This window comes from Coturnix japonica, chromosome 8 (assembly GCF_054131305.1).
Source record: "Coturnix japonica strain WE chromosome 8, WE-NBRP24, whole genome shotgun sequence".
Classification (NCBI taxonomy): Eukaryota; Metazoa; Chordata; class Aves; order Galliformes; family Phasianidae; genus Coturnix; species Coturnix japonica.
In genome coordinates this window covers 30,422,129-30,444,801 of record NC_140670.1, presented here as the reverse complement: position 1 = coordinate 30,444,801, position 22,673 = coordinate 30,422,129, and the positions used below count along the sequence as shown (strand labels likewise).

The following is a 22,673-nucleotide window of genomic DNA, read 5'->3' as shown; positions in this document are numbered from 1 at the left end:
CACTCTATGGTAACGCCGCACTCTATGGTAACAAACATGGCGGCCGGCGGGGAGGCGCCGTTCGCCCCCTCAGCGCTGGGTACTAGGCCGCAGTGAGTGCTGGGCTCAGGGGGTGCCTGGCCGTCACGAAGCCCTTTGGTTTATCGGCTGTGATAGTGGGCTCACTCTCCTCCTTTTTTCTCCCCCCTTTCTGTAGCTGGGATGCGGCGTATGAGAGAGAGCTGCGAGCTTTTCAGGAGACGGGAGACGCTGGAGAAATTTGGTAATTAAACCAATTGTGCCGGACCTGCTGTTTGTTTCTAAAGGGGATGGACAATGAAACCTGGAACTGCCCCCTGAGCTGTGGGTACTGCATCCATGGAGCTGCCCATGTCTATGGATGGAGCCTGAGCTGTTAGGGACACCCAGCAGCTAAGTGACCTTTAAGGCCTCTTCCAAGCCAAACCATGTTATGTGATTCATTTATACTTAAAGCAGACATGGAATATGAACTATGTCAGTCGTTAGGCAGGTGCTTCAATAAGAAGGGCTCTGCAGTAGCTGGGGAGCAATGAAATATGTTCATTGTGCTGATTGTGTCTTTGCTGGCTTGATCACCTGAGTCCTTGTTCCCAACAGGTTTGGAGAAGAAAGCATGGTTCGTATAATCAGGTGGTTGGAGAAACAGAAGGTGCCTCTCGACAGCTCTGTGCTCGACATTGGAACTGGGAATGGTGTTTTACTGATTGAATTGGTTAGTATGCTGCAAAGAGGGAAGATTTAGGTTGGATGTTAGGGGGAAGTTCTTCACTAGGAGAGTGGTTAGGCCCTGGAACAGGCTGCCCAGGGAGGTTGTGGATGCCCCGTCCTTGGAGGTGTTCAAGACCAGGTTGGACAGGGCTCTGGGCAACCTGATCTAGTAAAGGTGTATGTTTGGTGGCCCTGCCAGGCAGGGGGGTTGGAACTACATGATCCTTGAGGTCCCTTCCAACCCGGGTCATTCTGTGATTCTGTGTGAAAGCTCCTGCTTTTGTAACAGAATCGGTGCTCAGAACTCAGTTCTCTTTGTCCATCCTCAGTTCTGACAATCATACTTGTTGCAAAAAGTGATCAAAACCAAGTAGGCCGTGTAAATGCTTTGAATACTTGTCAGTGCTTTAAGAAGCATCCGTTTCTGCCAGGGTGGAAACCCCTTACCAGACAGGTTCTGAAGTGTTATGATAATGTTACAGAGTGATGCAAGGTGATTTGCAGCCACAGTAATCCTTTCATGGTTCTGAGTGCATCCTTTGCTATAATATTACTGCAGAATTGGGAAAGAAGGAAGCTTTGTTGCTGTAGTAGTTCCTATTAACAACATTCTCCATTAGTTCCATTAGTTACAACTGAAACTGAATGGAAGTCAGGGTTGGGTTTGTAATGCACGGGCTTTGATTTTAGAAGAGTTTAAAGCCCTTGTGAGGATGGACTGACTGCAGTGGCATTTTAAAAGCTATTAAACTGCTGTAGGAGGAGTTTAGCACCTAAGTGAGGGTGTCTGCTGCTAATTGAACCAGCTCTATTAAGGAGCAGCAACAGGCTGCTTGTGAGTACCACCTTCAGGACACTTATCTGACTGCAGCACTGGAGTGAATGATCCCTTCCTGTCCATATGAAGTCAGGCCATACAGGTTTAGCAGCATTTAATGTTGTTTATCCTTAAACTTTCCTTCTCTGCCCCAGTGACTATAGGAGTGAATGGAAACTCCCTGAAGTGACTCAAGCTCTTCGTTTCCAAACAGAAGAGCTGTTGTGGAAACTACGCTTCCACCCCCAGGCCTTCAAGCACAGGCATCTCAGGAAGCTTGCTTTGCTCTTGGAGCTCTGGGGAGGAACGTGGGCAGAAGCCTAAGCAATATGCTGTTCTTCATCAAATGCAAACAACACAGTCTTTGTGTTTAGCTGAAATTAGTCCTTGATTAAGAACAGCTGGCTAGCACTGCACTCACACGGACTGAGGGGCTGCTAAAAGGAGGAAGAACTTTTAATAAACGTTGTTCTCTTTGTTGTTGAGGTATTGGCCTTTGGAAGAAGTAGACAGGTAGCAGATTGCTTAATGCTAGTTGAGGTCCTTGGTATTCAGAAAACAACGACCTCTACCCCCCTGCCATTCTGCCTGCAGCTGGCTGTAAGGCTGTAGCTCTTCATAGCTTTTCCTGCTAGGTTTGGAGCCAGCCAGGTTGGCTGACCCACGTGCTGCCAGATCTGCTCCTACCTGGGAATGCAAATGTGTTACCACGCTGCTCCCAGGTACCCAGCTCCAGCTGATGAGAGGCGTGTGAGCCCATCTGCTTTGCAAAAGGGTTGCTAAGCTCTTGTTATCGGAGCTGGATGAACTGGGTTATCGTTATCTAGTTCAAAGTCAGCAGAAAGTCTCTATGTGCCCTTTTATGTGGTTTGTAACCTGCCTGATAATCAGTGATACAAGGACCTCAGTGCATGCAAATAGTTGCATTGAGATAGATGTTAGCATGAAAAAATCAGAAAAATGAAAGTTTTACACTGTTTTTCTGTATTAATAAAATATATAACTTATATTGGCTCGGTCTCATATTTGTTAAAGAAGCATCTGGCATCGGCATGTTCTCATCACAGAAAATTCCTGGTTTGGAGGTGCTTCTGGTACAGATAAGAGCTTATTTCCCTCCAGAGTTTTTGGCAGTTCTCCTCAGTTTCCCACTTGTTGACATCAACCAGCTTTCAGTCAGCAGTTCTTCTATGAGATAGCAGGCAGATATGGGGTTACTGCAGTCTGTTCCCTTGGCTCTTTAGCTCTGGTGATGATAACAAATAAAAATGAGAAATAAAAGCAGAAATAAAGGTTCCGGGTTGTGTGTTTTTTGTTGTTGTTTCCTTTTTTTTCCTCCTGATTAAGAGGGGGAAGGGTGAATTATAGAGCATAGGAATAGACCTGGGGAACAAAAAACCTGCTAGCACATCAATTAAGATTCTCTGCTTCTATCTAGGCAAGAAATGGCTTCACTAACCTCACTGGGATTGATTACTCACCTTCTGCAATACAACTTTCAGAGAAAGTAAGGGAGAAAGAAGGGATGTCTAACATTAAATTACTGGTAAGTGTTGAGAGAATCTTCATTAAGGAAACTGAAAGCAACTGACCCCAAGGTTAAGTGACCTACTTGATATTCAGGTGCATTCGCTGTAATATATTAACGATGTATTTTGAAATTCATTTGTGTTTTATACCTTGTAAGAGAACTCTAACCAAATAAATCTGTGTTTACAGGAACATCTGTGGTTTATCTTGTTGTCTGTAGCAGTCAAAAGCTGTCCATGCTTCTCACAGGGAACAGAAGAGCAGAAAGCCACTTGACAAGCTCTGTATTGAAGCTGATATACTCTGAATGTTAGCTTTAAGACCAGACTAAATCCTTATGGAAAGGACTCCCTGCCAATAGCTGTGCAGCAGGGAGTTTGGGAGGCCCTACTTGAGCAGGGGGGTGACCATTGACCCCCAGAGATCCAGCCCCAGCCATTCATCAGTGTTTCTCTTCCGTGCTTTTCCCCGCCAGCTCTTTATCCCTATGATGTCTCTATTCTTGTATCTCAATTGCGATCTCATTTTAGCAGGCACTGTCTTGTCTTCTGTATTTGTGCAGGGCCCAGCACACAGCATCTAGGAAAACAGAGATCAAAGTACAAATAATGGTTTCAAGAATGAACTCCCAGATGTGTTAGCTTGAGCCTTAGATGAATGGTTATATATGTGGGCTTTACAGCAAATAGATTATTATGTCACAGGTAGAGAGCAAAGAAGCTGATGTGGCATCGTAACTTTGGCTTACCCTTTCCTATTGCCAAGTTTGAGGCTTTTTGGTATTAAAGCACTGGTTTGCATTGAAGTTTCAGGAGCTCCTGAGCAGAAGATTGTTTTCACAGTTGTAGACTTCTGGTTTAGGTAGAAGACTTCCTGGTTCCATCAGCTGAGCTGTCGGGATTTCAGATCTGTATTGACAAGGGGACTTTTGATGCTGTGAGCCTTAATCCTGACGATGCGGTTGGAAAGAGGAAGCAGTATGTGAGATCTCTCTGCAGTGCATTGAAGCCAGAGGGCTTTTTCCTCATAACATCTTGCAACTGGACCAAGGAGGAGCTGCTGAATGAGTTCAGAGAAGGTGAGCAGTTGAACGGATCCATTTGCCAACCTATCATTGAGTTAAGGGTGCAGTGGGTAGATTTTTGTGTCTGTGTTAACATATTTTCTCAGATCAGGATGAGACAAAGGTAGTAAAAAGATGAATAAACTCCTCAGCCTATTCTCACTGTTTTCCTCAAGAATTACTGCTTCAGCATTTGCCAATATGTCAAGGTGGCACGGGTTTTATTATACTTCAGAGAACAAGGATCTCAGTCTAGCTACACTGGGAAAGGAGGGAATTCAATACCCGTGTGGCTTTTTCCTTCTCTTTTTACCTTTTATTAGCAGATCCAGTTCACCCATACAACTGCACTAAAAATTACCCATGTTTAGGGGAGCTCGCAAGTCTGACTGGTCATTTTTATCCCCTTCTCAGTGACATTTCTGATCCTTTCTGAAGGTGTTTTTGTTGTTTGTTTGTTTGTTTTAACGTGATGGTTTGCTCCTGAATCTCTTGCCTGAAGCTTGAAAGTCCGAGAGTGTGGATCTAAAACAACCATCCCTTCTGGGGAACTCAAATAGCTGGCAAGTAATCATCTTTTTCTGCCATTAATTCGTGTGATTCAGCCATCTGAGATTTTTATTACCCATGGAATGGTTTCAGCTGTATAAAGCAGTAGTGCAGTGTAACAATACAGTGCTGCGGAATTACAAAGTAACAGACAGGGCAAGTTTTCCGGACAAATAAAGAATGGTTTGGAAAAGGGGTTGTTCAAGAGGAGAATAAAATAACTTGGTTGTAATAAAAACATTTTAATTTCTGTCTGGCAGGATTTGAAATTGTGGAGGAGCTGCCAACACCCAAGTTTTGCTTTGGAGGAAGAATTGGAAACAGCGTAACAGCATTGGTTTTCCAAAGGAAAAAAAGGGAGAGCGTCCATCTTGGATAAATTAGATTAGCTGAGAAAGGTCTGAACTTTAAAGTAAGCCTGACAGCAAACCTCAGACACGTGTGTAAATAAATGTTATTTGAGTACACAGTTAAATGCTATGTATGGAACTCTAAGGGGCTATAAAACATTGCCCTAGAAACATAACAGCTTTGCATAACTTGCCTGTAAAGTTTGTCCTTGCTACAACCTCACGTCTTTCAGGGAAGCTGCAAGTTGGAGAGAGACAAATAAGTCATTTTAAGTATTGACTGAGATAGCTGAATGATGTTTGCATTTGGAATATAAAGATTATCTGGTGTTTCATTTCTGGATTGGTATTCAGTGACCAATAGAAGCAAAGGTGTTCTACAAAGCGAGTCTCATTTCTCTGTTGCGGTGTAATTGGAAACAAGCTGTTGAGATGTAGGTGTTGGACCTTTTATTTTTGCCATAGGTAAACGTGAATGTAACTATTAAGGAGGAGAATGAATATAAAAGCTGAAAGTCTTGCAAAAAAAAGACCAGTCAGTGCTGTAAGTTCAGAAGTTCTGGGTCTAAGTGTAGTTCTGCCTCCATTGAAATTACTTGACTCTTTCCTGACTATTGAGTGCTTTTACATATCTCACCTGTGGGAATGTGGACTTGCTTCATAACTGGCTTCCACTGATCCCATAATTATATAAAGGTGTGACATTATAATCTCACTAGCATGTGACATATGCCTCTTTCATTACTAATTTGCTATATAATGATGGCCAGCAAAGACTTTATGTCTTCCAGTGAATTTCTCAGGATAGATTTTAGTTGCGTAATGAAGAGGAGTTGACCTATAAATCCGCACTCTGTGAGATAAATGGGATTTAGGGCAAGTTTGAGGCAGAGTTTTTGAGCCTGGCAGCTTCTCAGGACTACACTGAAGTTTACTGGTGAAATGCTCAAGGAATGAAAAGAGTGAGCCTGCAGATAGGTGGTGCTATGGGAAGGAAGGACGAGGGACAGACAAAACAGAGTGGCACCAACAAGTGAAAGAGTTTTGATTCCTACATTGGTAGCGGCCTCTCTTCAGTCTCAAGCACACAAGGTATCACTTGGGTCTAATGAGTTCTGCATCTGATCTGTTGCTGGCAATATTCTTAGGCCCATGCACTTTGAACTATCGCTGGAGAGTAGAAGAATGCTTGTAAAACATGCTGAGGAGGGCGTTTTGAAGGCAGTAATAATCAAAGGCCTGCTGTTAGAAATCTGCTGTTAGAAACCTGACCCTTATGAATGATGGAGGCTGTAATAGTGACTTGAATAATGATATTTTTTTTTACTGACTGGTAAGATTTGGAAACGGTGTCAAAGAATGGCCTTGATTTGGGGCAGTTCACCTTGCGAGATGATGTTTCATGAAGGTATAAACTCAGGATGTCTGAGCTTCTCAGTGAGAAGCCTCTTAAAAGAGGCAGAGAAATAAACATTGAGTTAGGAGCAGTGAGGCTTTGTGCTTTGGAGAGCTTTATGGTAGTTCATAAAGGTGGGTATCTGCATGAATACACGGTTGTGTGACTTTTGGTGTCAGCTGCAAAGCTAAACTACAGGAGAGTAAAAGCAGCATTTGAAATGTGCTCTGCTCCTATTGTGTTTCTCTCTGGAGGTTTTTCTTGTGATTTCTCTGTCAAATATGAGATTTGTGGGTAGTAAAACCAATACCATCCTTGGATCTCAACCAGCTTTTTCTGTAGTCCCGAGTTTAGGTTGGATGGCGCTGCAGGGCCAACATACCTTTATGGAGCTGTGAATAGCGGTGTGTGGAAGGTAGGCAGGACAGAGAGGGATTGTGTTCCTTTGTTGATCCACATCATGCCAAAGGCTGCCATTCCCTGAGTGCTGCCGGGCTTTACACCTGGCTTCATGAGCCAGATTCCAAGCTCAATGAGATGCCTGGAAAGACTAGAAAGGAAAGGGTGGTGTCAACCACTGTCCTCCAGAGGGATCCACTGCTTTGAAATGAAGTCTCTCCCATTCTCCTTAAGCATTTAAACCTCAAGACCAGGGCAGAGATCTCATCTTCTGAGCCGGGTGTTTTCAGTATGTGAAGCTCTAGTGATTTTTATGGGTTGTATTGGGGAAGTGACCTGTCAGGATGAAATACCTGAAAGAGGAGAGACCAAGTGAAATGAATGAAATAAGTATTGATTGAAGAAGGCCTGTCTTTACAGGTGGAACTGAGTTAAAGCATGGGGTAAATAGCTTCTCAAGACAAAAAGCCTTTGCGCTTTACTGCATGGACCCATTAAGCATTTTAACGTATGGGATCATCAGCTGTGAAATCCATGTGGTTTATCTGGGGCTATTGGTGGGGAAGGGATGAACCATTACAGCCTGGAGATGGAGGAGGGAAAGGAACACTGTTTTATTTGATACAGGGGAAAGCCAAGCCGTGGCTTAATTTCCATGTGTTAGGTAACAGTATAGCTCGAAATGAGCGGATCTCTAGGTTAATGGAAAGTAAACAGACTGCTTGCTGTAGCCATATAGATTCTGGGTAATAGCAAGTGCATGCACTTGTGCTGGAAAGCAGGGCTAACAGAACGGGCTTCAGTGCAGCCTATTGAATGGCTGGGTGTGCATGGACAGCATCACAGGCCGAGCACAGATGGGACCCATCTACACTTGCTTTTTGTAGCTGACATAGGGTACCAGCTCTCCTTGTTAAGGTACACTGAGATACAATGCATTGGTTGTGTTACAGAGCCGTGGAGCATAGATTCCTGCATTGAGGACACTGCACTGCTGACAGCACGGAGGACGGGAGGTGAGCAATGCTGCGCTTGGACTGAGCAGTGGCAGCAGACAGACAGACAGCAGCCTTCTGCTCGGCTCTCGGAGCCCTGTTCTGCCACGGGGATGGATCCAATTATCCCTCAAGCTCGATGGCTGAACGTTCAGCTGGGAGCCCATACAAACCGTATGTTCTGCCGTGTGCCGGCAGGAGCCGCTCTCTGCCGCCCGATGGAGCCGCCGGCCCCGAGCACGCGTCCCGAGCTCCCATCGCGGTGCCGGTGCCCGCAGGGATCGCGGTGTCGTCGCTCCCCGCCGTGCTCCTCCCCGGGTGTTGGCGGGGAAGCGGAGCCCGGTCCCGGGGCGCGGCGGGGCCGCTCCGGGTGCGGCTGCGGGGCAGAGCCGGGGGGCGGCGGGCGCGGAGCTCCGCAGGTGCGGGCCGGGCCCTGCCTCTGTGCCGGCCCCGCTCAGGAAGTGACAAGCGCATTTCCTCCCTCCTCCTCCTCCTCCTCCTCCGCCCTCCCCGCCCGCAGCACGGCGGCGGCGGCAGGAGGGAGGGAGCGCGGCTCGGAGCGGTGCCCACAGCCGGCCCCGGCCGGGCCGCGCCGCCACCACGGTAAGAGCCGGGGCCGCGCCGAGCTGTCAGCACCACCACCACCGGGGGGGTGGGCGCAACGCCGAACCGGGGGCGGCGGACAAAGGGCGGCGGGGGGAGCCGCGAGCAGCCCCGGGGCTGGGGGTGTGCGGGAGCACGGCCTGAATGCACGGGGGGAAACGATCGTTGTCGCAAGTTTCGCGTTCCCGGAGCGAGCGCTCGCCGCCCCCACCCCGCGGCTCACGGACACGTGCTGCGCTCCGTGCGGGCCCGCAGCGATGCTCGGAGCGGTGTCAGCGCGGGGGGGGCTGAGCTCGGGGTGCCGGGCCTCGGGGTGCGAGCAGAGCGTGCTCCGCTGACACTTGGCAGCGCTGCCACCCCCGAGGAAATGCGGCGAGTCCAAACTGAGCGTAATTGGTTATGAAACAGAGCGAGCTGCAGTTCGTAACCGCCTGCAGATGCGCCTGCTTTCCTTATCCATTATCCATTATCCATCCCCGAAGCGCCTGCCGACAGGTTCAAAGTACCCCGGGTAGCCCCGAGCTGGGGCAGGCGGTGCGGAACCCGCAGCCGGGAGCATCCCGACACCGCGTCCCCGGGCACCGCCGGCAGCGACGCGCTGAGCCCCGGCTGAGTCGGGATCCCTGCGGGCTGGGAACGTTCGGGCTCCGTTCCCTCCGGGCTGGATGTAACGAGTAATGAGGGGCTGCCCCGTCCCGAACGTTCCTCTGCACATAAACCCGGGGTGAATCCATGAAGAGCATCTGTGTGTGATGTCGGGGCTGTACGCCGCAGTCGTGCAGGTTGTGGCGCTGATCCAGCGCTGATTGAGGCTGATTTTCAAGCGTGGATACGTGGGTAAATAACTGTGTGTGTAAATACGCAGACAGGTAAACGCGGTGATGGGAATGACGATCCTCCTCGTTTTTCTTTCTAGTAATACTGGGTTTGTTTTTTTTCCCCTTACTCGTTGATGTGATTTCTTCTTTCCTTGCAAAATCTCAGCTAAAGGAGAGGACGCCCCAGGCTGAGAAGTGCAGGGTGGGTTTGTTCCTTCTCCCCACCCCCATACCCCCAAATTGCAGGGCTGGCAGGGCTGGAAGCTCTCCTAATGAGTGCTAATTGGCAGCAGAGCAGAGATGCTCGCAGCCCTGGGAAAACTCAGCCCACCAGAGGAGGGGATTTTCCACCACCATGAGCTCCTTTGGTGGGGTCTGACAGCCCATGGAGCCCTCCCCAGCACCCAGCTGTGCAGGCAGGAGGGAAGCCCTGCCCCAATCCCACCACGTTCGGGTAAATTCCAGCCTAGGCAGCCTGAGTGGTGATTGCAAACTGTGCTTATTAGCATGGGTACGAAGTGACCTGTGCATTACAAGTACTGCAGGTGGAGAGATGCTATCAGGTGTTGCAGGGTGACACCTAATCCCCCCCTCTGGTGCCGTTTTTCACCCTTTTCCTCCATCCCCTGATGCTGTCCGTGTTCCCAAACCCGAGTTGTGCTGCTGGTGGTGATGGGGTACAGCCCTGTACCTGCACTGCCCTGTTGGGGTTTGTGCTGCTTGGCCCCGGAGCTCTGGCTCTGTGCTCTGTCAGTGTGCCGTGTTTATGAGAAAGGACTTTGCTTTCCCAAGGTCACGCTCTGTGCCCGCATTCTGCCGGTGCCCGGCCGTTAGCTCAGCCAGCAGTGCAGAACGTGGCTCTGGGGCAGTGACCACAGGTCCCCAAAGCTGTTTTGTTTCTCCACATCTGATGGGTTGGCTGCCTTTGGAGAGACTCGCTTCCCCAGCCAGGTGTGTTGTATGCACCATGAGATGACTTCAGGAGTGTGTTCCTGATCCTATTACAACACGCTTTATATGTCCCAGCCATTACAAGTGAATATCGTGTCTTATTTTTGAAGGAACGAGTTTTAATTCTATTAAATAGATGCCAAAAGCTATTATCATATGGAATATCCATTACTATTATGAGGATGCAGAAAGCTTTACAAGCGCCCACATTTGCTTTTTGTAGCTTCTCTGCTGGTTCAGAGAGAAGATTCTCTCCTTATTGGCCCATCAGTTGTGTTATAATTGAAGTTCAGTGCTGCGGATGGTGCTTCCCATGGTGAAAGCATTGTGCTTAATGAAGATTTGCAGCTCCCAGTGGCTCCATTTGGGCACTGAGGCACCCACGTTCCCACTTACACGTGGGTTGTGCTGTTGGTAGAAAGCTGGGTCCCCTGCAGGTCTTATATATGGCTTTTGGAAGGGGTCAGGAAGGACCGCTTTGTGCCCGCTGTTGGGATGAGTCAAACACTGCAAGCTTTGCTGGAAGTCCTCGGCTCTTCATGGTGCTGCTGATGCCGTGGGAGCTGCGGTGTGGCCCCGTGAAGGCTGGAGGTGTAAATTATTTGGAGGCAGTGTTTAAGAAAGCTCTATATTTAGTGCCTGCTGCTTAACATCAGCCTGGCTCACTGCTGGCGACAGGCTCAGCCATGGCTCTGCTCTCTCCTGTGTGCAGCGCTAAAATATCCATTGACTGTCCTTTTTCTGCATCATTACTGATGTCCTTCCCTCCGTGAGGGGGATGTTTTATTATTCCCATTGTCTGTCCCCATTGTATTGCAGTCCCGTGCATTTGTAGGTGGTGCTGTGATGCTGGGGACTGTGCTCTGGTTTCCATGTTCCAGGAGCTGTTAGTCCCTCTGTTCAGGAGTGCAGCAGTGTGTATTTCTCCATGAGATGCTCCATTTGTACCAGGCATCCATTGCCATTTGTGTGCTGGCAGAACTCCTGGCCCAGTGCCTTCCTACCAGCTGGGGGCCCAACATGGGATGTGGTCAGTCCCCAGCATGGCACATGGGGAGGGGGCTGTGCGGTCCCTGCTGCCTCCAGTCCTCAGGGCACAGGGGCATTGCCTTTCCCCCTGATTTATGCCTGTAGGGGATGTGTGGAGAGTGTCCAGCTGCTGGAGACTCTGGGAGGAAAAATGAATGTATATTTTTTCCTCTTACTGTGCATTCACGCTGTTGTAAATGACTTGGCGCCTGGTGGGAAGGGAATTGCACCCGTCGTGTTGGCTGGTGTTGGTGCCAGCTCAAACACCACCAGACGTGGCTTTCGTTTCCATTTGCTGCCGGGCCGTTTTTCCTATTTCCTCAGGGACAAACAGAGGGATTGGGGCTTCTGTAGTGCCAGCAATAGTGGGGAGCATCCCACCCTGCACCCCCAGGCTCGCAGCATCCCACCCCATCCAGCAGGACTGTACAGAGAGCCGAAGCTGCGCCAGGTTTGGGCTATACATGTTGCTGACACCTTATGGGAACTGAGCGTGTGTTGAAGTAACAGATGGGTATTATTCCAGCTTTGTGAATGTCTCCCTGAGATATTAAAAACACTGGCTGGACCCCGAGTCCCAGCTCTCCTGAATGGCTCCCTGGAAATGCTGTCGGGAGCATTCAGGTGCCGCTTGGCTTTGATGAAAGGAGTAAATGCCACGAGCGGGTGTTTGCTTTGCCTCCTTCCTCCTACAGAAAGGCTCCCTTTGAGGGATGGCAAAGCACCCAGCTCCATTCCTCATCACAAAATGGCACCGTCCTGCCTTTACATTGGTGCTTTGTGATGGCAGACACTTGGCATCCCACACCAGCAGGGATGTGCTGTGCCCATGGGGGATGGCTGACCCCAGTCCTGCCCAGAGGGGTTGTGTGTGCCCCATCCCTCTTGGGACCAGGTTGTATTGAACCCTTGGCAACCTGATCTAGTGCCTGATTTAGTGGTTGGCAGCTATGCCCACCGTGAAGGGTTGGGACCAGATGATCCTGGAGATCCCTTTCAACCCATCCTATGATTCTCCCTTCTTGACACAGTATTCAGGGACTGCAGTGGGATGCGCTCCCCACATCAGCTCCTTGGCAGCCCGTGCACGTAGGAGCCGTCTTCTGCTAACAGATTGTGGTGTATTTAATGAACCCAAGGAAAAACAAGGAATCCGAAGGCTGCGGGGCGATGCAAGTTTGCTGTTGGGTCTGCCAAATTCACGCTAATTCAGACAACTCGCAGATGTTTGGCTCCCTGTGTGTTAAGGAGATTTATGTAAGATGCAGAGCTGGGAAATTCATTCCCAGTGTGTTGGAGAGCTGAGCTGGCAGCGGCCGCGTGCGGGCAAAGGATTCCTGTCCCTTTTCCTTTGTCCATTCTTTGCCACCAACATTTCACTGCAATGTGCCCGTTGGTTGATGGAAGGATGCATAAAGGTTCATCTTCCAGAGGCAGCGAGCTCATCCAGTATCCCTGCTTTAAATCCAGACACTTCCAGCACCTTGGTTCTTCAGGGCCCATCAGTTTCAATCAGAGCTCTAGCTCAGCCTTGGAAAAGGGGGAAATCTGCCTTGCTAATGGTACCCAAGTCTGAGGATGATGCTGGAGTTCCAAGATTCCCTTCAAGACACCCCAGCTCTCACTAGCAGTTGGCCGTGCCGTGGTTCTCTGGTTGCCACCAATGCATTGCTGTTGATATTGAAGCTTGGGGGCTCTGGAGCAAGCAAAGCAGGGCTGGCTGAGAGCCTTGGAGGTTTATCACCTTGGAGCTTTGACATCTGGCTGTAAGTAGGTGGACGTCGTGCTGCAGAGGTAGGTATTGAGATGGGTTTACATGCTGCCTGAAGTCATTCACGTTTGGGAAGTGGGGCTGTAAAAATGGCACGGTGAGACCTTGTTTACCATCTCTGACCCAGAGGTTTCAGGTTGGATATGGGAAAACGGTGTGAGAAAGAAACAAGAAGTGGTTTATTTGTTTCTGTTTACTAGAGCAGTGTATTCAGAGCAGTAATTTAAAGTAAACCTAGGCTTTGCTGCCTTGTTCAACATCCCTGGTTGTTAAGGTTAAGCAGCTAAAGTAATTCTCAGTTCAGCAATTCCTCAAGGTTTGGGAGCGTGGCCAACACTCGCAGTGTCTCACAGACCATTGCAAATTCTTGTCATAAATCTCACAATTGGAAAAATACAGACGTAGAAAGGTGAGCTGGTTCTTGGGACTGGCAGGCTGGGCTGTGATGCTGCTTCAGCTGCTCTTATCCAGAGACCATCATTGCTCCAGCTCCATGGGCTTGCTTGGAAATACGCTCCGCATAAGAAGCTGACCCCTAATAAGCAATGGTAGAAGGTTTTTCTCAAAGAGATTGTGCATTTTTACAGTCCCTTTTTCTGATGAAAATCATCATAGAGTACAATCATAGAATTGATAGATGGCTTGTGTTGGAAGGGCCCTCAGCGATCATCCCATTCCAGATCCCTGCCCTGGGCTGGGCTGCCAGCCCTGAGATCAGGCACAGCTCAGGCTGCTCAGGGTTCCATCTAGGGCACCTCCAGGGTTGGGGCATCCTTTAGAGGGTATATCTAAATAACCTGCGTGGCACCGTGCAGAATTATTGGTGGTATTTCCTACCAAGGTGGCTGAGTGCTGGGGATGGCCCCTCTTGCCATTGCTTGCTGTCATTCATGAGATTCATGCAGAAGACTGGACCCCGTGCAGTCACTGTACGCATCCAGATACCCCCCCTGTGCCAGCAGTCCCCTATTTTGCACCTCATGTTTGCTCTTTGCAATGACTAATTTTGCTCTCTTCTTTTCCTTTTCAGTTGCCAGGGAGGAAAAGGCAAAGTCACAGCCAGCGCTGCTTTCTTCAAGCTGAGATGTTGAGACAAAGCGCCTCTGACCCTGTCCTGTCCTTTCTCTCCATCCCTTTCCGTCGTTTGTTTGTGAGGGAGTCCTTCCCCTGCCACTCCTATTCCGTAAGAGCAAGGGGGCAATAAAACTGGTGTTTCTTTACTGAATTAGATGGTGTGCAATGTTCCTTAATGGCTGATTTTTTGGGGGTGAGCACTTGGATTTCATGCTCTCCCTGATGGATGTGTGGCTTTGGGCTCGAGACACCAGGACTTGGTGTCACCTTATGGCAGCGACCTTCACGGAGCACTTGGAGGCAGGGGTTGGATGGAAGGTGGCTTTTTCTTTGCTGAGTGATGTGTTTATGGTGTTGGGCTGAACCTTGATACATCTGGAGCTCCTGGTTGGGAGGGTCCTTTATGGGCCATGCTGATGGGCCAGTTTGTGCATGGCCATGGCCAAGAGTTGGACTGGGTGGTCCTCATGGGTCACTTCCAGCTCAGGATATTCTATGGTTCTCTTGATTTACAGTGGCTCATGGTTGGGTTTTGCGTTCCTGATGGGCACTGGAGTGGTGAACCTCCTGGTTGTGACTTTTCTTTCTTTTTCTGGGGGTTCCATTGCAGATGGGTATTTTATTCACCTTTATTGGAGGTTTAATCTTATAAATAAAGTCGGTGTTGACTTATGGTTTGGAGCAGTGAGCGCTGTGCAGCCTGGCTGCAGGAGTTCAGTGAGGAAGTGAGCCCGTGCCTGACTGTGTGCAAATATTAACCTGCAAGGACCTCTTCCAAACTAATCAACAAGTTGAAAATGCTCCTCTTGGTGCATTTAGGGACCTTTAGAGGTCCCTTCCAGCTTAGATGGTTCTATGGTTGTGGCCATACCACTGGTGTTGGCATTACTTTGCCAGTCTATGGATGAGAGTTCAATCCTCTGACTCCAGTGTGCTGTGTTTTGGGCTAAGAAGAGTCCTGCCCTCTTCTTGCTGGCAGTGAGGGTGTGGTAATGATAGGAGGCTTTGAGGGTGAGAAACAGAGATTCACGGTTTGAGCAACTGTAGGAACAGAAAGGGAACAAATTACTGTTGTGACTGTATTCACAAGAGCAGGATAGTAATACAGTGAGATGGTAGAAATGTACGGGTTTCATTCCTTCCAGCTGGTAGCAAATCTAAGGCAAAAATAGTGGTAGTAGCTCTCCATTCGTTCACAGAGCAAGTGGGACATGGCTGGGGTGGGTTGGGTGTGCACTGCAAACAGAAAAGTGCACGTGGGCAGTGGAATAATGGTGTGTGCAACAAGAATTGTTTGATGGTAACTTGGTGGTAGCAATAGCGATTTAACCCTACTTTGCAGGGTAAGCATTCTTGATCTGCTTTAATATCTCTACTGTGGCCAAGCTGCTAGTTGAAATCAGTGACACCTATAGAAGCACATCTGTGTGCTCAGTGGGCAGGGGTCTCCAAGTGAGGTGGTTGGAGGTGCTGTTGCTGCAGTCCTGGCTGTGGAAGGAGATGCCAAGGCAACCCTTAAGCCCAAGGGGTTCTTGAAGGATTCAGTTTTCAGCCTTTTGGGGGGTTAAAAAGCTCCTGGATTGTGTCACACCGTGGCTGTGGCCCAAGTCTAAACTTAACCTTGACTGAAGGATGAAGATAGTTCCTTTATCTGATTGCAAATGAGGAAATACATTCCTTAAAATAATTAATGGTCCCTGAAGAGCATCTTTTTATTAGCATCTGTATGCGTGGAAAGCTCCGGTCCATAAATACCCAGCAGTTTCCTGCTCACAGCATGGCGTTCATAGGAAGATCAGTGTGAATGGGTGGTGCCCTACAGCCCCAGCGGGGCAGGGCACTGCACAGGGAAGTTTTGGCTGTGGCACAGTGATGTGGTCCCCAGAGGGATGTAGTGGGCAAGGCACTGCCACCCAGGTGGGGCAGGGAGCTGCTGCCCAGGTTCACCTCCATGCCTGGGTGTGCGTAGTGCTCTGCTGCAGCGGTATTAATCATTACCTTGGGGAAAGATAATTATTGGTGGAGAAATTGTAGCCTGTTAACAAGAAAACGTGCTTAACTGCTTCCCGGCTGCTGGGACTGCTCGTTTGATCTGGATTTCCCCTGTGGCTGCTCACCAGTGGTGGCCTCGCTGCCCTTTGAAGCACCACAAATGTGGTGTGGGTGAGCATCCTTACCCCATGTCCCAAGCAGGGACCAGTGATGGAGACAGCTAGAAATGGGGCAGAGCTGGTGCGGTGTGACCCAGGGGGCTCGAGGCAGTGGGAGAGGGCTCACTGCTCCCTGCTCTGGGCCCCACGTAGGGCTCATGCAGCAGATGGTGTTTCCTTGAGTAATATCAGCTCTGTTTTGGCAGATGTTGGCTTAGATGTCCTCAAGGGCAGCCCTGCCCTGTCCGTAGCTCAGCCACGGTTGCTGATGGAGCTGAAATTGCAGGAAGAACATTCCTGTTGGCCATTCCTGTTGGCATTCCCCAGTGATGATAGGAAGGGGACCCTGCAGGACTTGGGGTGCTGTGTGGGTGCTTATCACTGGGGCATCACAAAGACTTCAGACATCCCACTATGTATCACTGGAGGTTTAGGCAGCACTCATGCCATTGGGTGGCCATTGGGCTGCTCGGGGGTTTGTGGTGAAGCTATAGTAAATAGTACATTATAAGGCATCCAATGGCCCAGAAGAAGCTGGAGTCTGTACTACGTGCCTCTCGGAGCAGTAAATCTTTGCAAAATGTATTGATTCTCAATGCTGGCTTTGCACTCTGGCTGAACTTTGTCCTCACAAGACACAGTAGGTGATTTCTCTACCAGCCAGCTGGCCTCTAAATGAGCTACTCATAACTCCATCGCAACCTCTAATCCAAATAAACATGAAAAAGATTATCTGCAAGCTGGAAAGAAAATCCTTATCAGTTTGTAATGAGGTTTAATACTTAGCAGCGTGTTCTCAAATATTGTCCTTAAGTACTGCAATTTGGTTTTGACTGCGTGTTACAAGATAAGTGTTTCATGCTCTTCGGATCATGCAAATGGTGGTTTTGTTTGTTTGCCTTGTTGACGGCAAGGCAACAAAATAGTGAAACAGGATTAGAGGGGAGGTTTGGGAAAAACACTGATTTCTGTAATCAGATTTGAATTGCAATCTGTCTGCTTTTACGTGGGGTGGGGGGGAGTGCATGGGAGGGGATGTCAGGAGGTGAAGTAGGGTTGGGTGAGCGCTTGCAGGCTCTGTGTGCTCCTCATGCAGCCCTAGTGCAGCATTTACTGCTTCAACCCCCCGGGGAAATAGGTTGGGATCAAGAGGCATGGTGTGATGCATTGGGTTTGTGGGCAGGGAGTCCTCGCCTTCCTTGCAGGCAGCTCTTTGCCTTGTTTATTGCCCAAAGGGCTCCTTGTGGTTCTTCCAGGAACCGGGGAGTTACCAACATGGCATGGGGCAGGAATCAGGGAGTGATTGGAGTGATGTGGGGCATCCAGAGGGTCCTGTAGGGGTAATGATGCTGAAATGGCTTTGTATGCAGGCGAGAGGTTTGCCTCTGGGGATGCAGCGAGTCCTTGCTTCCAGCCCTCACTGTCTCCATACTGAGATGGGCTGACGGGTTCCCTTTTTCAAGAAGCAGAATTAGGAGGGCTGTGCGTTTATCTGCCTGCAACACTCCTGTTCCCCTGGCACGCCTCGTGCACGCTGCGTGCTCCCAACAGCTCCTGCAAGTGCTGCTGCACCAAACGCCTCCGAGCTAATCGGGTGCTCAGGAACGCCAGCAATGCTTAAGAGCCTAAAATAAATACTCCTCGCCTTGCTCCTAGGGCAACCCTTTCACCCCGTGCCTGCCCGTCGCACTCCAGCCAGGGATTGCTCTTCAAACCTCACCTGACACCTCATCCTCTTCCTTGTGCCTGCAGGGAGCCGCCGGCCGCAGCCCCTGCTGCTCTCAGCCCTTGTGGGGGAAAATGCACTGAAACGGGAGCTTGGCCAGAGTATGGCTGACAGCGACCTTTGCCTGGACTCTGATGGACTCCGACGCAGGACTGCATTACCATGGTGATGATCTTAACCAAAACTTGGGAGAACAAAGGTGCTGACTCTGTAACATGCAGGACTGAGCTGGTAAGCATCATCGCGATGTTGCGCTTCACAACTGTGCTGCTGCCATTGCTTTGCTGTGGCTTTAAGATGCTTTTTCACACTGCGGGGGTTGGATCTTGAGATGGTTTTATTGCTGCACTGGTTTCTGCTGGGCTCGTTAATATCCAAAGAGCGGGCGATGAGTAAATGATTGGAGTGCTGTGGCTGTTGCATATGTGCATTTTCAGTGAGCACATGATAGAATAAACTGTGAATAACACGGGTTAGAAGTTGCTTTGCCCGGAGTGAACAGATGCTCGTCATTAATAGGAGGATGAGCAAGTGGGGAGCAGGATTAAGTGGGAGATGGAGAGGTCGGGGCTGTGTTACCTAACAGTCCTGCTGGAAGCGCAGAGGGATGCAATCCCAAACGTACCCAACAAGCAGGTAACAGAAAAATTGGGGCAGCAAATGGGGAATGATGCTGAAAGAGGCAGCATTGTGGTGGGGTGGAGGGTGATAGAGAGCTGTCTGGTTATATCCAGGGGAGGGGTGGGGGGTTGTTGGGGTTTTCACTCCTATCCTGCAGGACGAATGGTCACAGTCTGGAAAGGAAAGGGGCAGAAAACTCTGCTGTGCAGGGAGACGCAGATAAGGATGCTCAGGAAGCATCTGTTGGGATCAGCCATACATGGGCATTGGGAGCATAAAAGTGACGGCAGTGCCCAAGTTCACTGAGGATGGAGCACTGTGAGATGGCTTCCTGGGCTGGTAGTGCAGGCTGCTGAGCACCACAGGGTGAGGGTGGAGGAAGGAGGAAAGCAGAAGGTCCCATGTTGTGTGGGATGGGCTGCGTAGCCACACCACCAAACTTTGCCCTCCCTTGTTTGCTGAGTGCCTGCCACAGCACTGGTGGCTTTGTCAACAGGGAGGAACCGTTCTGGTTACACAGTTTGCATTGCCAGGTTGTTTGGGCAGTTAAATTGAGGCAGATGTTCACAAGAAGTTTGATCCAGCAAAGAGAGGAAGAGTTTTTATGTTGGCTTCATGGGAAAGGGCAGAGAGTGAAACTCAAAGGCAGTAAGTGTCTGAGCAGCAGGTACCATCACCTGCTGGAGGGTGGTGGGCTCGCTGGCTGGTTTGTATCCCAACATGATGATAGGCTGAGCACTTATAAAATGGCAGTTATACTCAGTATGGGATGTATGTCATTTGGAGACGTTCCTCTTCCTTCCTCATGTGAAGGCATTCACTTTTGTCTCTGGGTGCTGGCATGCAGATGTGTGCTGCCCTTCCTAGGGTTGTCCCATGTCTGTGCTCTTTGGAAGCTCTTTGGAAAGCTCTTTGGAGCTTTCTGCTTTCTGCCTCCACATCCTTCTACGTTCAGTATTGGCAGCTTATGAAGTGGGGCCATTTGGTTGGATTGCAGTTGGTACAGTGCTATTTTCGTTGTTGTTGTGATTTGGAGTGTATTAAAGAGGAATCATGAGAGAAGGTGGCCTAATGCTGGATAGAACATGACTATGGCAGTGCTGGTACTTTGCTTAGATGATGGAAGGCCTCGTTCAGATGGGATGGAGTTGCCAGGACAGACGTTTCAGAAGCTGAATGTGGATGTTTTGTGGGATAACAAAAGGACGAGCAGTATGAAAGTGTGTTTTTGCAGACATAGCTGAGATGGCATGTGGCTCCAGATGACATATTGATTTATTGTATATAAAACTGTCCATGCCCATTTTTAGAAGTCTGATGATTTGTCGCACACAGTCAAGAGGAAAATTCCTGGAGGGGGGGAAAAAAGGAGCATAAAAAGCCAACTGGACTTATTTAGTGCCCATATAATAGCATTTTCCCCTATTTTTAGTGCATGTTGGCACCATTTAAGTGCAGAATCCTCAGAGAAAGTGCTGGGGTGCCTTAGAAACACACTGTATGTTTAGGCAAAACACAGAGCAGCCCTGTGTCTAGAAGGGAGGCCTGCATGAGCCTGGAGATGCTTCAGCCTCCACTATTTCACTACTGCCCAGCTCCCACTTTGTGTTCTGCAGAGCTTTGGTCCTGCAGGCAGGGATAGCTGCAGGAGTGAGCATTTGCAAGTCCAGGCCCTGATAGTGATTCTTCACATCATGTAGTTGACCTCAAATTGGCACAAGGTGGATGATGTGCAGGCTGGGAGATGGGGTCTGGCTGTGGGTGCCCAGGATGCAGGCTGGGCGGTTTCTAACACATTGATTGAGTCTGCTGGAAGTGAATCGTTTTTCTGGTTGTTTTCAGCACACTCCAAAGATGAGTCAAGGACCTACCCTCTTCTCTTGTGGCATTATGGGTGAGTAGCAAAAACTTCTGCCCCTGTTTCTTCCATCTCTGCTCCTGAGTCCTTGGCGATGCGATGTCCTCATCTTCTGCACCCCTCCTGCTACCTTGCAGAGCCTGGGGTGCAGCCCACCCATGCCTTGGGGTTCAGTATTGCCCATCCCACTGCCCCAGTATGGGAAGACCCTGCCCAGGGGTGGTTTGCTGCCCCGTGGTGCTGAGCACGTTGCTTGTCTCCTTCCACGTTGCTTTATGTGTGTATTTGAAGTTACTCATACGGCTGAGATCGTAAGCATTCTGGATCTGGGATTGTGTTTCTCATGTGTTTGGGTATCCATCCCTGAACTACAGCTCTTGATGATCTTACATGGTACAAGTGATAAATATCAGTATTATAGCTGAATGTGTTCTTCCTTTTGGCACAGTGTGTACGGACAGACCTCAGGCAACAACAAAAAAACATTTTTTGCCTTTCACAATAACATAAGCTGTTGTATATGATGTTTAATACCGAGGTGGTATTTCCGAATGGCTACTGAAATTGATGGAGTTCTGGTGCATCAGCCCATGATACTGAAAAAACAGTAATGCAGGAGGATTGCATGCCACTACACAGTGCTCTTTGGGTTTTGAAACAAGGAGCCAGTCCCTAGGCGAAGTCTCAAATCCCAATTAAAATTGTAGGTCAAGTTTGAGCCAAGCTACTTGGTATGAAAGCCAATGCTTTGCAGACAAAGCAACTGCCCCTTTTCTTCCTGGACACAACTCTCATTAGCGTTAATGGGAGCTGAGTACATGCATTGAGAGGAGATATTTCCCAAGCTCTTCGATAACTTGAGTTGTTTGGAGGAGGGGGAAAAAGATGGAAAAATGTTTCGATTATTTTTTTTTTTCAGATGAAAGTCACAAGCTTCAAAGTCAAGAATGGGCAGAAACAGTCCGTTCCCTTTCTCCTGTCTGTCAAAAATGAGTAAGGAACAAAGAAACCCAATCAGATGGGTTTGTTTTGTGCCATGGCACTGGCAGGCTCTTCCACAAATATGAAGAGTCTAAGCCTAATTGAAAATCAGCTTGGTGTTAATAGCTTTTACAAAGCTGTTTGCGTCTTCCTAGCGCCGCGCTGGTCTTCCTTGGCTGCCAAATTATCCTGTTTCCAAGGGAACCTAATCTCACCTCCTTGACCACAGCTTACCATGTAATTTTCTTTGTCATGCCCAGTCAAGAGGAGCGAGTCTCTGGCATGCGAGAGAGCGTTGTTTGGTTTGTGCTTAATTTTGGGCATCTTTCCCGAATGCTCTTCTTGATGTCTCCAAACTTGGGCCACAATCACAAACCGGCTCCGTGCTGAAACTTGCTGATGTATTTTTAAATGATTCGCATGGTTATGATGGCACTGAATGTGCAGTGAGGGAATGTTTTAGGTCGAGAGCAAAAGCATGGAGGTGGATGAATCCAGGAAGGTTGGAGTGGTGTCCCAGCCGGCATCAGCATGGCCTTGTACCTGAGCAGAGCAAGGCCTGGGCACTGGGGCTTTTCACCATATCAGACCAGTATCTACAGGAGGGATAGGAAGAAGCTGGCCAAGGCCCCAGGTGTGCACAATACCCCATAACCAACAAACCCAGCTAGCCTGGGCTGCCACATGTTTGTATGCGGCATAACATTGGTTTTAGTGTCACTTGCTTCCTGCCTAATGTGACTGCCAGAGCACTGGGGCTGGCAATAGCAGAGAGGATGCCAGGTATGGGAGCTGCTCCCATTGCCAAAGCATTGTATGGCTGTCCTCGGGCCAAATGTAAAGAAATCAAAGCATGTACATGACAAATGCATCAGTATGGCACACCAGCAGCATCACAGTGAGCAGCATAAGACACTCTGCTGATAGCAGTGCAGGCAAAATGTCCTGAGAACCACTTTGAATGGGAAAGGAGTACACTGATTCCCACACCTTTTAAGTGTAAGCATCTCGTAAAGTATTTAAGTCTAGGAAAATCCAAAAATCAGTTATTACTTTTAGAAAACCGAGTGTATTAGTAAGCTTCATTAAATCCTCAGTGTGTCTGATGATGCCGTATTTGATCCACTTTTCAAAGTGAGCTGAATATTTACATTTATGTGTGCAGCCATAGCAGTATTACTAAGAAGACTGTTGAATTTATAGTCCTAAGCATTTGATTGTGATTCTTTTTCCCAGCAAAGGGCTATTTAGAGAAACAAAACC

The 22,673-nt window shown here is 48.9% G+C and overlaps 3 protein-coding genes across 5 annotated transcripts in view; all 3 read left to right on the top strand.

Annotated features, from left to right (window-relative positions):
* Positions 1–17: 17 nt before the first annotated feature.
* EEF1AKMT2 (EEF1A lysine methyltransferase 2) lies at positions 18–6,659 on the top strand. Its single transcript, XM_085554847.1, is given in 7 exon segments — positions 18–92; positions 197–262; positions 619–733; positions 2,985–3,092; positions 3,938–4,154; positions 4,949–5,037; positions 5,039–6,659. Coding segments are annotated over 7 exon segments (702 nt in total). The 5' UTR covers positions 18–24; the 3' UTR covers positions 5,078–6,659.
* Positions 6,660–7,857: 1,198 nt separating this feature from the next.
* Positions 7,858–18,116, top strand: LOC146760020 (uncharacterized). Of its 2 annotated transcripts, XM_085554845.1 has the most exons (4): positions 7,858–8,431; positions 11,554–11,680; positions 14,031–14,183; positions 17,977–18,116. In XM_085554845.1, exons 1-4 carry the CDS (start codon positions 7,968–7,970, stop codon positions 18,031–18,033), a joined length of 801 nt encoding a protein of 266 aa, XP_085410971.1. In that variant the 5' UTR covers positions 7,858–7,967; the 3' UTR covers positions 18,034–18,116. The 2 variants fall into 2 exon arrangements, with proteins under 2 accessions (XP_085410971.1, XP_085410972.1); XM_085554846.1 differs by lacking the exons at positions 11,554–11,680; positions 17,977–18,116 and having other exon boundaries at positions 14,031–14,225.
* The window catches only part of FAM53B (family with sequence similarity 53 member B), a 22,950-nt gene continuing 18,253 nt past the window's right edge, over positions 17,977–22,673 (top strand). Inside the window, exons 1-2 of one of the 2 annotated variants that reach the window (XM_015867525.3) lie at positions 17,977–18,181; positions 20,414–20,465. In XM_015867525.3, the coding sequence (XP_015723011.2) occupies positions 18,113–18,181; positions 20,414–20,465 (121 nt within the window). In that variant the 5' untranslated portion in view covers positions 17,977–18,112. The remainder of the gene's footprint in view (positions 18,182–20,413; positions 20,466–22,673) is intronic. The other variant, XM_085554842.1, reaches the window with a different exon arrangement.